The 14,876-nt window shown below is 31.5% G+C and overlaps 1 protein-coding gene across 1 annotated transcript; it reads right to left on the minus strand.

Moving 5' to 3' along the window:
• Window positions 1-4,268: 4,268 nt before the first annotated feature.
• LOC132638766 (probable sulfate transporter 3.5) lies at window positions 4,269-14,876 on the minus strand. Its single transcript, XM_060355541.1, has 13 exons — window positions 14,657-14,876; window positions 11,672-11,996; window positions 10,455-10,662; window positions 9,609-9,780; window positions 8,933-8,998; window positions 8,728-8,841; window positions 7,919-8,035; window positions 7,690-7,816; window positions 6,430-6,716; window positions 5,820-6,007; window positions 5,431-5,513; window positions 4,907-4,983; window positions 4,269-4,827 (listed from the first exon to the last, which is right to left on the minus strand). The coding sequence occupies exons 2-13, from the start codon at window positions 11,979-11,981 to the stop codon at window positions 4,654-4,656; spliced, it is 1,923 nt and encodes a 640-aa protein (XP_060211524.1). The 5' UTR covers window positions 11,982-11,996; window positions 14,657-14,876; the 3' UTR covers window positions 4,269-4,653.

A 14,876-nucleotide genomic window follows, 5' to 3' on the forward strand; every position in this document is an offset into this window, starting at 1 on the left:
TTATGCAATGTTTTCTTTTCATTTGATTTCATTTGTCATTGGCTTAATACCTAGATAGCTCCTTAAACTTGACATATTTTGTAAAATAGACATATAAACTTACACAGTGACCAGATAGACACTTAAACTTGCTCAAAATGTATTTTTTAAACACATTTGTAATGCAGACCCAACGGGTGAGGTCCAAACGCCATTTATGTGGAAAATAAATAAATAATAGCCCATGAAAGAAAATATGGTGCAAACACGTGTAATTTGTTTCCATGTAAGCAAATAATAGTCCAAAGCCATATCATACCCCTCATTTGTTCATCCCCACGCTTTCTTCAATCACAATAACGATCAAATTTATTCCATTCTCTATCGAATTCCTTGAGTTTGAACCGCATTCCTATAATTATAAAGTCAAAACACATCCAAACCTCAACAAAGATCGAGATGAAATCATGAAAAGGTGGAAATTTCATCTTTCAATTGGGGATTGTTACAAGTGCTGGAAAAAATTGCAGAAACATTGTTGCAAGTGCCAGAACAAAATTGGGAAATATTGCTTCATCAAATGATAGAGTGACCCAGTGAAGATGCAATTGTTTTGCCATATTTAAGAATCACCTTAGGAGGACTTATAAACACAGAGTAATTCCAAATTCTTTCATATATATTTGATTGAAACATTGATTTACAACATGAATCAACTAAATAGAAATTGCATACAAAATCCATAATTCCATCCAAATTGCAGAATAACATCAAAATGACCTTATAACATTAGAAATCCAAGAACACACAGGAGAAGCACACACTTTTTCAAACTCGCCCCTGTGCACTCTTTCTCTTCATACCCTTTTGACACGATTTTCTAAGCCCCAAAAACACCTTAGGGTTATTTGGTTTGGAGACAAGGAAGTCTTCAATAATACTTTTTCTGCGCAATGACAGAAAACAACCCCATTACCTAGTGGTCAACTTGTTTGAGATTGGAGATAATGAAAAAATAGGTGAATTAGATTTCTTTCCAATAATGTAAGAGAGATTTAGAAGAAAGCATTTGGTATGACCGTTGAACTTTTTTGCCTTCAATGGTGTTTTCAACGATGAAGAAGAAGAGTATGTGGGGCCAGGTCTTTAATATGTTAATGGGGGTATGGGCTATATAAAAAGGGACTTTTTATCATTATTAACTTCAAGGAGCTGGGCTTCACTCGCTCAAAATAAAATACACAGCACGCTATATGCCAGGGTGGACTCAGTGTTTAAAAAATACACTTTGGACAAGTTTAAGTGTTTATTTGATCACTATGTAAGTTTATATGTCTATCTTACAAAACATGCCAAGTTTAAGGGGCTATCTAGGTATTAAGCCTTTGTCATTTGTAAAAGTAGGGAAGGGGCCCACAAATAGCACTTCATGACCACAAGAAAAAATATGAAAAAAATAGCATCAAGGAGTACGGATGAAAGGGATATAATAGAAATGGGACTCACACACTATTATTTTTCAATAAAAAATTACCCTCACATGCCAAGTCATATATGTGCCTCACCCACCATAAAACTTTTCATAACTACCATACTAAACTAAACTTTTTGCAACATATTTTCTTGTAGGAGTATATAAAAGTTAATTGTACTATACCTGATTGCCTTTGTATTTGGTGGAAATAAAATAAAACTTCACTGCTCCTTCAACATTAACTGACAACGCCCCTTCTGCTCGTCCTTTTTCTCCCCTTTAGGTTAGAAATAAGTGAATAATTTTTCCTTCTACTTTTTCCTCCTTCTTTGGAATATAACGTGCACAGATAAAAAGGGTAGTGGGCTTGGCCCATTTACTTACTTAACTAATTCATACGCCATTTCATATATTAAAATCATATAAATAAATACTATATAGTCTCATACCCTTTTCGTAGTTTTAAAGTGCTAAACGACCAAACGGGTCGTTACATCAATGAAAATACAAGTCCATCCATATCCAAGAAGACTTTGAGAAGAGTCGTTCCTCTTGAGTAAATCCAACTAATCATGAGTAAAATTAATTTGGAAGAACATTGGAGTAAGCACTATTCAAAGGCAAACACTAACCTCAGGAAATAGAAAATAGACCACGTTGATTTAATAATATGTAGGCTTTTTATCCAAGTATGAACACTTGACTCTTCAATATGAACGCTAATACAATAATATTTGATAAGAAGATCATTGTAAGACTTATTTTATATTTATCCTATAAAATATAATAAACCATCATAATGTTCACATATAATTAGTAGTAAGAGTTACTTATTTGGAACGGATTATTTTTCTTAATTTAATTAGATTTTTAAATCAACTGCAATCATAAAATTTGACACTAAAACTCATAAAATTATATTTAACTCAATACTTCTTCAAGACAGACTAATAGCCTAATATGATGTATTGCAGCCAAATTTGTCAACTGCATGCAGCCAAAATGAACACTACCTAATATACTAAAATAAATAAATAAGTGAAAATGATAATATGTACAATCTGAGGAAGCAATTAGGATTTAGGAGATATTTCACGAAACTCTAATAGCTCCGTTCCCCCTCTCGGCTCAATAAGTTTAACAGAGGGATTAAAAGAGATGCTTATGAGTATTCTTCAATAATATGAACATTGCTTGCTTGCAGCAGTAAATATTGAGGCTTTTAGTTATCTTATAATAAAGAATATGAATGAGTGGAGTTGTAAATTCAAGATATTTATTTAACTTTTTTCATTAAAGAATAAAAATGAATGGCACATGTCTTTATATGAGTGGCCTTTGAGAGAATCTTAGATGTCTCGTATTTCTCAAAAAAGTGATTCGATCGATGGGATTTGGTATGAGATCGATGATCTCGATGAGATTGATATTCTAATCTTTCTTCTTAGAATGTATTGATTTGACCCCATAAGCGGGACCAAACATGTTGTCGCCAGAAGCAGAACCCCTTATTTCTTCTAGAGAATCTCCTAATTGTTCCAGAACAACTAGAAAGAGATTCTTTAACCAGAAAGAATTTGGTTCAGATGTAGGATACCTATCCAGAAGTTTAATGGGTGTAAACCGAAAAAGGATTCATAAGTAGTTGTTAATGGAGTTGAGGCTACCAAATTCTGAGGTGTCGGTATCAATTTATGCCGAATTGCTCCACATGTAGTCCCCCAAACCCCATCATCTCCACCCCGTAGAACTATGAGATCACCCCAAGGACGCCTTCGGCATCCAGGGGTCACGAGCCGACTATAGAACCCTGTTCAATAAGTGAAACGCATTAGCTGTCTGCTCTCAGGTTGGGCAGGGTCAGAGAAGGGTGATATTAATTGTCTTATTTTATAGCACATGTTTTTTTGATGAGATTTCCAATATTTCTCCCATATGTTTTAGGAGAAGCTACTGTTGGTACCAGTTATTTTCATTTTTACATTGTAATCTTATGGCCCGTGGAATATTGATTATTTTTTGTTTTTGTATCCTCCGATGTTCTTAGGGAAAGGTTTGAGGGTGATAAATCCGTGTTATGTTCTTATTCCATTTTTTCTTCTCTCCACATTTCTTTCTTACTTTTCAGTATATGTTCTATTTTAATACTTTTTAGCATGTTAGGTCTATATTTTGTGCATTTATATTGTGAAATCTCATTTTCTTGGTAGAAATTATTACTTATGTTCAGGGTTTGGCGTTAAAATATTTAATTTTAACTATAAATTCGGGTATAGATTATTCAAAATTGTTAAAATAAAATTTACATATTAAAACTATACGAAAAGTATACAAGTCAACATAATTAATGATTCACAATATTTAAAAACAATCGAGAAAATTGTAGGAGAAAAAATTATTTGACTTCCAAACAGTAATCCCTTCACATAAAATAAGGAGAATATTTTAGATTAAATGTGCGGATTAAATCTCTGACTTTTGTATTTGTAAGAGAACTATCTCTGATAACTGCGCAAAACGCGGGCAAGTACACTAGTGAAAATAAATGTTGAAATATTCAAGGTAAATGAAAATTACTTTAAGTCTCATTATAGAATTATGGAGCATCAAATAAGTCTCACATTAGCAAAAGAAAGGGGCTACAAGGCACCAGAAGCGGATATAGCCCGCCTACTTGCTACCAAGCTTATCAAAGAAAGTCATTACTGAAGATTGTAGATATTTACTGAAGATGAACAAAGTTACTATCATACATATATATGGAGGGGTTGGATTTTCCAGCGAACTAAAACCGCAAACATGAAGAGATTCACTAATGTGGAAAAGACGCTCAAAGAAATATAGTTTATTCTCCTCAAAACTTGAGTCATAGATTTTGTGAAAGATATTAAGAAATTCATTTAGTTCTTCCAACGTACAAAAGGGAAAGAAGAAGAAGAAGCAGCAGCAGCTAATGAAACTATTGTTCAAACTCAAGTTACAAAATTTATACTAACAAACAATTGGAAGAAAGGTAGAAACACATTATAAAAGAACAAACGAAAAAAGGTTGGAAAAAAAAAAAAAAAAGGAAACAAGCCCCCTTTGGCAGAATACAAAACTATTTTTTTCTTTTTGTTTATGTGCATATTTACATAATGAATTTGCTTGTGTTATTTCAACGTTGTAGCTTATAATACCACAACCAAAAAAATTGCAGGCTAAGCAATTTCCACGTCTTCTCTTTTTGTCTGGCTTGAACATTTTAGTGAAAATCTGCAAGTTTCAATTGCCTCTTCAATTGTTAAGAACACTGATTCTTTTCCAATCACGTCTATGAATCTTGTCACAATTAATTTTTCCATGACTCCCAATCTTGGATTAATCAATATCATCTACAGAAAAAAAAGTATATTAGAAGGTTGTGAATTTACTATATACCATAATTAAATAAGAAACTATGTTTATACATACCTTGATCGATTTTGCTTCTAGGGATCTACGAACTTCAAATAAGGTTTCAACACCCGTTATGTCAATTGATGTAACACCTATAATAGTGTCATTACAATTTCTTTTGATTTAGTATAACATCGAAAAGCATATACAAAAGTATTCACACACACAAAAAAAAAACTATATCTTGATGGTGACTCTTTGCATCTCAAAAAGATAAAAAGTAAAATATAAAATGAAATAATTTTAGCTGAGTATATAAAGGCATTTTATTAAATTTTTGCTCTAAGTAATCAAATTTATCGAGTCGTCCCTATCTTTTGTTTGTTAGGTAATCATAACTCGAAGAAATAACTTATATTGGTTTCTTTTTAGTCATGTTTTAAACAAATAGTCATTGTTTTGGAGTTTTAACTTTCACAAGTGAATTTCCATGATAGTATCTGAAGTTTTAACTTAAAGAAGTCAAAATTTCAGAACAAAGACTATTTTTCATGAACCGAAAAGTGCCCATTTAGAATATTTATGCTTATGATTCATACCTCCAAAATCAAGTAGCAAGTACTCAATTTCATTTCTTTTAGAGTTTGCAAGAGACTGTTCATCTCTGACCCATCTGAGAATCCTGCTCAATATATCCATCAAAATAATATCTTACCATTAGAACAAAAAAAAAAAAAATGGACATTAAAGAAGTACTAGCTAGTCTTGTGGTTCTGTATACAGTCATATTTCTCTCTAACAATCATCAGTTATAACAACATTTCACTATAATGATCACGTTTTCTTTAGAATCGATTTTTCATATAATATTAAAAGTTCTCTATAATAACATTTTTCTATAGCAAAAAAAAATTTATCTAGATAAACGATATCGTTATAGAGAGATTTGATGGTATAAAAGAAAGAAATTAAGACAAACTTTTTTTACCTTTCTCTCACATAATTGCTATTTGGGAAGTATATTGGAGAACCAAGCTTCAAAATCAACATTCCTGGAGTTCCATTTGAACCAGGATATTGTTCTATGTCACGAAACGCAGTGTTTGTTATGGTTCCAAGTTTGCAAGTAGGTGGCCTAGCTACATATAGAAGTGCCCTTATCAAGGCAAGTCCAACCTACCAAAAAAAAAAAATGAAGGAAATAGTTCAAACTTTTATTGGATTAAAGGTGTTAGTTGGATCAAATAATTAAAAAAATATACTAAAAATTAAGACAATTGTAAGGAAAATGACTTCTGCCGATAAGGGTAGTAATTTTGTAGAAATGGAACCCACAAGCCATTTTTCGGTAATGTCCTGGAGTTTCACTCCTGAATTTCAAGCTCCATGACAATGTCCTGGTGTTTCAGTTCTAAAATTTGGAACTCCATAACAATGACTATTTTTGAATTATAAGGGCTAAAATGGCTATTTGTGAGTTGTACCAAGTAATTCCCGTTTGGTAAAACGTATTTTTCTTGTACCCAAACACTAGAAAATAACTTCCATTACTAAAAAGCACCCTAAGTGAGTAATAATTGTTGAAAAAGTTTGCTTACCGACATCATGAGTCCCATGTCCATGCTAACGAAAGAAACACCAAAGAATGCAACCATACAAATCAAGAAATCAAATTTGTCAGTCTTGTAGAGGTGATAAGCCTTCTCATAGTCAATAAGGCCAAGCATTGCTGACATGATGATAGCAGCAAGTGCAACAAGTGGTGTGTAACCAAAGAGTGGAGCCAAGAATAATAGAGTTAGCAACATGCACATTGACATTACTACATTTGACATTTGGCTCTTGCATCCAGCATTGTGGTTCACTGCTGTTTTTGAAAATGGCCCTGAAAAATGAAGCATCATTAGTAGATGTTTATGTTACTCTGTCAGTGTATAAAAGTTAAGATATTGTTTGTTGACTCTCAGCCACTTGCTCGAAGGAAGCAGTGGTCAGGCACTAGGTTCATCTGAACCCATTTTTTATGCAGAAAATAAATTTATGTGCAAAAATTCACTAAAATTGCTACAAATAATAGGTTTGGACCTATAATTTTTAAAATATAATTCAAGGTTAAAAACCTTAAAAACTGGACCAATAGAGATTGATCTTGGATCCACCTCTGGAAGGAAGTGCAACTTACTTGTCCGGAGAGGCGGTCGAGTTACTTGTCAGAAGAGGCGTATCTAGGATTTGAACTTTATGGTTTTAGGATACCATTGAACCCATTGATCATTTGAGGTACTGAGTTCAAAAATTTAATAGTTGTACATACTTTGAAGATTTTTTAATATATACTAGTATACAAAAGTTAAGCCAAAGCTATTGAGTTTGAACGAATCCGTACCCAGCATGGTACATTCGCCTCTAGCTTGTTGGGGCAATCAATGGGAGGAAAAAGATAGATTATTCCATTATATTTCCTCTTTCGATAAGAACTGACTTTTGTTTAGGGTGTTTTAAAAACTAATGTTTCCTTTTTTCATTTCAATCATCGAGACATCAGAAGGGCCAACTATATGTAACTCGGGAGCCATGGTCCCTTCAAATTAAATTGAACGAACATCTACAACTAAGGGAGATTAATGAAATGTTTATCACAAGATGAGAGAATCTTATAACACGACGACTAGCTGTGACTCATAAAATCATTAGATTTAGTCAATTTGGTCAACATGACTGCAAGTAGAGTGTGTTTTTATGACCTTAAACTGACTGTGACCAAAGTCGTGGCATGACAACTAGATGAAGATACTATAATGATGCAAAGAGTTGTAAACTTGTAAGATATTTTATTTAATTAACAATAAAGTAATTACCTGTACTCAAGTAGCAAGAAGTGAAAGAGCCAACAATGTTCATGAGGCCAATGGCTATCATCTCTTTGTTACCATCAATTTGCTCATTATCCATGATAGAGAAACTCCTCCCAATAGCTATTCCTTCCTATAAAATGTTCCATTTGAAAGAAAAAAATGAATATAAATCTTTTTGAAAAATTGAATATTTTGTTCAATTTTCAAATTCATATGGAAAAAATGCACTTACTGCTAGAGAAACCATAGCTGTGATGATTCCTGCTTTTACAGCAACAGATATATATTCTGGACTAAAGTTTAGAAGCTGGAGGGAGGGTGGATTAATTCCTTTACTCAACTTTCCCACCTGCATTTAGTTTTAAAAAAAAGCTCCAAACATGAGAGAACAAATGGGAAAAAAGTTGAACATTTTTATGTATTAAATTCGAAATGACTTATCAAACTTGAGTAAGAACGGGTTAAAGTAATGTAAGCCGATGAGTCAATATGCTATCCAACCCATTGTTTGAATTTGGTGCAGAGATTGGAAATTATGTATTTCGTAGGACTTAAACTAATACGTAATTTAAGAAAAATACATTAAACTTTCACATTCTTTTTCAGGAAGAGAAATAAATAGGAAGGATGTGGGGTTGGTTGGATTATGAACCGTTATTGGCCCTATCTATTTTATTTAGAAGCAATTTTTTAGCAGGTTGAGTCATAACGTATTTATGATTTGACCTGTTCCGACCCATTCAATTTAGCCTAATCCATTTCATTTTCTACCTCTAAGCTCTATTATTATTTAATGGTACATAAAGGCAGAGCTAGAAATTTAAGTGATTATATAAATATCACTATTTCCTTGTGACAATATGTCTTAGCATAAGTTTTTAGTATAAGTTTATTCAACTATATACATATCTCTTATATTTCTTTTATTAAATCACCACCTATTCATCACCTAGTTTTATGTATATTACACCACATGGAGTAAAAATATCCAAATTATTGAAATGAAAAAAAAATAAAAATGAGGAGGAGAGTTTAACTCACAATGGGTATGCCATGTTTCTCAGCATTGAATAAGTAAGCAAAAAGGCATCCAACTACAACAACAATTATTGGAGCAATGGCTGAAACCCAAAATAGATTTGGTTTCTTCTTTTTCTGCAAATTCCACAATTTAATTTTTTATTAGACCTAATAATATTTTTACACATCAATATATGTAAATTAAAATTTGGTATAAAAAACTTACCACATATCTAGATAATTGTAGGAATGTAAGGAAGATTACACCAACAACTACACACTGCCATGTCCACTGTTTATATGTACATGAAAAAATAGGGAAAAAGTATGAGCCAGTATCAAAGAAAAAAAAATAATTAAAAAAACTCACTTGGGTAATAAAACATAGAATTTCTTTTCTGTCTATGGAATTTGGCCAAAAACCATTTAACTTTTCCTTTGGCCATATATTGAACATTGGTTGATTTATGCAAAAGTCCCTTTTTAGGCTACCATTTAAATTTTGTCCCTATTTCTAAAAGTTGTGAAAATCTGGCCTTTGGAAGTTAGGACTGACAAAACATTAAACTGTCGTCTAAGGACTAGAAAATTATAGACCGCAGTCTAATGTTTCCTCATAAAATTTTCAATTTGCTCAAAAAAATAATAATTTAGACCATGATTTAAAAGATTTATAAATTATAAGAAATGTAAAAGGAAGAGGCGAAAATTTCTGTTGAACATGGAATTTAGTGAAATAGTCTATGAAATGATCACTTTATCTCCAATGATACTTTATTATTTTTATTAAACTAATTATTATTGTTTCTGCACTAGTTCAGTCTTAAACTTACAATTTTCTTTAAAAAATAATTCTGTAATCAGGGATTAATAAAAAAGAACATATTAATTTATTAACAAACCTCTTTTCTGTGTTCAAAAACAGAACTTAAAACATGAACTACATCTGTATGGCTAGTGAAATGCTTCAAGCCAAGAATGCCCTTCAATTGCTGTAGGCAAATAATTAATGCTGTCCCTCCCATAAATCCAGTAATTGTTGAATGTGATAGAAAATCCACCAAAAAACCAAGCCTACATGAAATAATAACTTAATTAGATTATAGATAGTTCAAATATTAGACATGGTATATATCCTATTCCACTTGAATGATTTAACTTGTATACACTGATACTGATATGTAAATAATATTTAAAAGGTTAACTTCATGTATAGTCAGTAAACTTTACCACTGTAATAGTAAAGTCATAGAATTATTTTTTGTCAAAGTAAAAGCACCGATTTTTACCTTTTACAGTCGTAAAGTAAAAATATTATTTTTGTCACATTAAAGTAACTGAATTTTACTGTTATAGTAAGGATAAATTTCAATGGCTTTACTATTGCAGTGCGTAAACTTCAGTCACTTTGATGTGGCAAAACATATTAATATAACTTTATTGTTATAATGAGAATGCTCATTGACCGTATAAAAAATTAATCCCAATTTAAAGCTATTACTTTAATTAACATATCGTAGCAGGTGTATAGTATACTACAAAAAACAGGAATTAACTTCTGAATTCGTCGCCAATATATTGCTAAATAGTCACAACTAGCAGGATTTTTGATAATCCAGGGAAATTTTTTGTTGTATAGTTACTTATAGTTATATTTTAAGTAATTTGAAAGTATGTTTTTTTGTTGTTGTTGATATTATCAATGTATAAAACTTAAACTGATTGAATTTATTGGGTGTGTATAATACCTTAGTACACCCAAAGCTGTTTGCACCAAACCAGAGACAAGGGTGGCTGTGTAGACCAAACTGAGATATAACGGCATATTTTCTTGAGGTTTAACTTTTACTTGAATAGTTTCAGCAATAAGCAATGAGCAAGTTGCCACTGTTCCAACAGCAAGATGCCTTGAACTTCCAAAAATAGCATAAATAAGAGGGGGAACAAAGCTTGAATCTGCAAAACAGTTATAATAAATAATCAATTAATTAGTTAATAACCATATGATGAGAACTCAATTTTAATTTCACAGGTTGTTCCATAATTGCTTATAATCAATATATATTCCTATCTAATGGACCAACTCTATAGATGATATAATTGGTGTTTGGAAAAGGATTCGAGTAATTATACACACATATTTCTTACATGTGCCTATGATGGTACTAAATACACTTTGATTATTTAGCATGAAAAAAACCTAAAGTCATACATTTATTTGTCCATTAATTGTCATTATTAAATAAATAAATAAAAAATATTTCTTACATGATTAGTGTAATTAACCTGTTATAACAAGTTAGTTGTACTATTTTTATGAAGTTATCAATTATGCTTATTGCAAAGATTTACTTATAATTATTGATCTAATTGTGAAGATATTATTTTATATATGCATTGATGATTTAAAAATATTTAAACAATCAGGTCACTCATTAGTAATTGCATATAACTCTCTATTTAATGATTTCTTTTTTTTAAGATTTAGCCCAACCATTCTATTTACTGATTAAAATTCACAAATAACAATTTTCAGCTCCTATAATTGGAAATAGCTAATGTCATGAAGTTTCAAATTTCACAGGTGAAACTCCAGAATATTATTATGAAATTCCACAGGCAACAATGGCTATTTTTCAATTTCAGTGCTGAAAAGTGACTGACCCGCGCTATACTGACTACCTATTTAATATTGATGGGCAACCGACAATATGCAATACACAACGTGCTATAAAAAGGTTACCTTACACTGATTATGTATAAACATTATTAATGTCTAAACATTGCTGAGTATAAATGGTAAGTAATCGGCCATAAAATAATTAGTTATATTGAAGAAGATTAAGCCAAGTCAAACACCAAGAAGGGTAAAAAGAAAAAGAAACAAACAATTCAAAAGTAACACAAAGTTATTACTTTGATAGTGTAAACTAAAATTATGACATTGTCAGTGTATATAACTTACAGAGGCCGATAATAGGAGGAAGGTCGGCAAGTTTTGCATAGCTTATTCCTTGTGGGATGGCAAGACTAGCAATTGTAATTCCAGCAAGAAGATCATACTTGAATAGCCCAAGATTGTACTTTGGCAACCATTGGCAAATTGGCACAAAATATTGAATCCCCTTTAGAATTCTGATTGATAATTTCTCATTCTTGAATTCATGAAATGGATCATCTGGAAATAGGGTTTCTTTTAGGTTTGCTTTAAGCACTGTCCCAAAACTACGTGGTGGTGCATAGTTCACCCCATGTAAAGAGTTTGGAGAACTCATTATGACTGGTTATTTCTGCAAAAGAAAGAAAGAAAAAACTTGTTTAGAGTGAATTAGGAAGAGTTTAAAGCATGTATTTATAAAAGGATTTAACTACTCTCTCCGTTTGCTATTTGGACACAAATCAAAAGATATTTTCTTTGACCATCATTTTTTCAAATACTTTCTAAATATTTGAAGTGTTAACCATTACTTATAGTATACTCTTTATGTAGTTTCTAAATATGTAAATTTTCTTGTAAAAAAAAATGAAGATTCTATATCCAAATTCTCACTGAACATTAATTAGTTTGACCCTCATACTCAGTATCAAGCAAAACAAAGTAAAACAGAGGGAATATATACACTAGCAGGATAGAGATTTTTATACGATCATGTTGTAACCAATAGCGAAACCATAATTTTCACTAAGAAAATTTAAAATATAAAAAGTAAACACACGATGCAATTTTCTAGTGAAGGGGATTCGAATGAACCCTTGTATACCAGGGTGATCTGCCTTACTTTTCACATTGCTAATTAATCCCCTTTTTATGAACAGTTACATGTAGAGAGAAGCAGATGGAGTACATAACGAATGCATTTAATTGAACCTACTATTTTGGACCCTGGAGAATAGTTCACAATATGTTCAAAAGAAAACGCAAGAAAAAATAAAACAAAACCTAGACCTTATTAAAGCACAAAATTTCAAGCTAGAAAGGATATGGATATGCGCATGTAAAATCAGTAGAATTTCAATAAATATTACATATTTATCCCCTTAATCTAAAATAAGTAATGGGTTCAGTGGTTTGAACTTAAAGAATTATTAAATTTAAGTTTGAATTTATTTCTAATTAGTTGTAATTATATTTTAGGTGACCTTCAAAAGGACAAAGAAGGAAATGTGATGTAAGAATAGCAAAGTGGGAAAAACAAAAACTTATAGGTAGAGTTTATATTGTGACGTCTATCATTTCCATTACTAAAAAGGGAGTACCTAAGAAAATGAAAAGATAACAGAATTTGTAACATCATCTTTTTTAGTATAAGAAACTTTGATATAGGTCGATGGAATGGGCACTCGTTTAATTAGGTCAAAATAACTGTATATTTTGTTGGTTAAATGTAACTCTAATTACATCATGTAAGATCCTAATGTATAAACATGACAAATGAAACTTTTGTAGAGACGTAGTTTTTTTTATGTGCTTTTTCTAGATTAAGAAAAGATATAAATGTATGAACTTTGGCATCACAAAATTAACAAAGATTCTCATAGACAAGTCATATGAAACTTTCAAAGTGACATAATTCTAAGATGTGCTTTTTTCATGGATAAGGAAAAGATATGAATGCGGGGCTCAATTTTGCACTAGTCAGTACTACTATAAAAATGCAATAATAATAAAACTTCCATCGAATTACGCAAAAAGAACAAAAAATGGAGAGCACAAGTATCTTTGTCAGTTTGGAATACTCTTTACCCAAATATATATATTGTTAGAAAATTGATAGAGAAAGAAGGGAAAAGAAAAAAAAAATAGTAAGAAGGTTGAGGCGTTTAAAACGCTTTGCATAAAGATAGATTTTTGACTTTGGGGAGAACAGGTGACGATCCTCAGGGACACAACAAGCATATTAGAAGCATATGTTTGTATTATATTTCTCACACATTCGACCCCTTCTTCTCCACTTTTCTCGAAAAAACAAAAAGGAAAGAAAAATAAAAAGAACAAGGGCAAAATTGCCCTATTTGAATAGTTCAAGAGTAAAATTGGGGACCATTTTCCCTTGTTTTGGAACAACCGTTGGTGGGAAGGGTGCTTTTGTGCTAGTTGGCAAGTTAGAGGGCATTTTTTTAGCAAAAACCGTAACGATAAGGGTATTTCTTAGCCAAAAACGAAACTAAGGATAAATCCAACCTACGTCAAATAATTCAGGGATATTTTTGACCCTTTTTCTTTGTTAGAAAATTGATAGAAAGAGAAGGAAAAAGAAAAATAATGATAATAGTAGAAAATTGAGGCGTTTAGAACGGTTTGTCAACTATCTATTGCTGCATTTCTCTTGTATCTTGCTATTTTATTTTTTGTACAATAATGTGTTGGATACATTTCTTTTGAGTCGAGGATCTATCGGAAACAACCTCACTACTCCACAAAAATAGGGGTAAGGTCTGCGTACATGTTACCCTCCCCAAATCCCCACTTATGAGATTATACTGTGTACATACTACCGCTTAGGGGCGGACCCATGTACTAATTTTTGGTGCTCGAGCACCAATTAACCGTGGCGGATACTCTATGTAAACATATAGAAAATATTAGTAAAATTTTGGTATAAAATAATAAATAGCACCCAAAAAGCAATAAAAGATCTTGGTTCTTTGGTTAAAATGCTGTAAGCTTTAGGCTAAGTCATGAAGAAATCGAGTTTGAATCCTACTCAAGACAATATATTTTTTTGTTGATTTTAAGGTGAGCACCCAGAACCATTGAATCCTGGGTCTGCCACTGCTACCCCCTCAAAATCAACATGTCCTTATAAAAACGCCATAATTCTTTGTGTAGTTAAACTAAATAAGCAAATAACAAAAAGTTGAAAAAAAGAAGAGGATTATTGTAATCATGAATAATTTGCAGATAGTAATCAAAGAAAATAATGACATGAATTTATATAGAAATAAATACCAGGAGTGCTGGCTCTTTGAATTTTTGGAGCAAATGTTGGAGAAGATATCCACCTTTTTTAACAAGCATAAATGAAGATCAAATGGGGATAATTAAAGAGATAAATGGATAAATAAGAATTAAGGATAGATATGAGAATGTCCCAGTTTCTGGGACACCCTATATAGCAACTAATTTATAATTAAAGATCTTAGTAAGAAATTAATTAATTGCTATTTAC

The sequence above is a fragment of the Lycium barbarum genome, chromosome 4 (assembly GCF_019175385.1).
Source record: "Lycium barbarum isolate Lr01 chromosome 4, ASM1917538v2, whole genome shotgun sequence".
NCBI lineage: Eukaryota > Viridiplantae > Streptophyta > Magnoliopsida > Solanales > Solanaceae > Lycium > Lycium barbarum.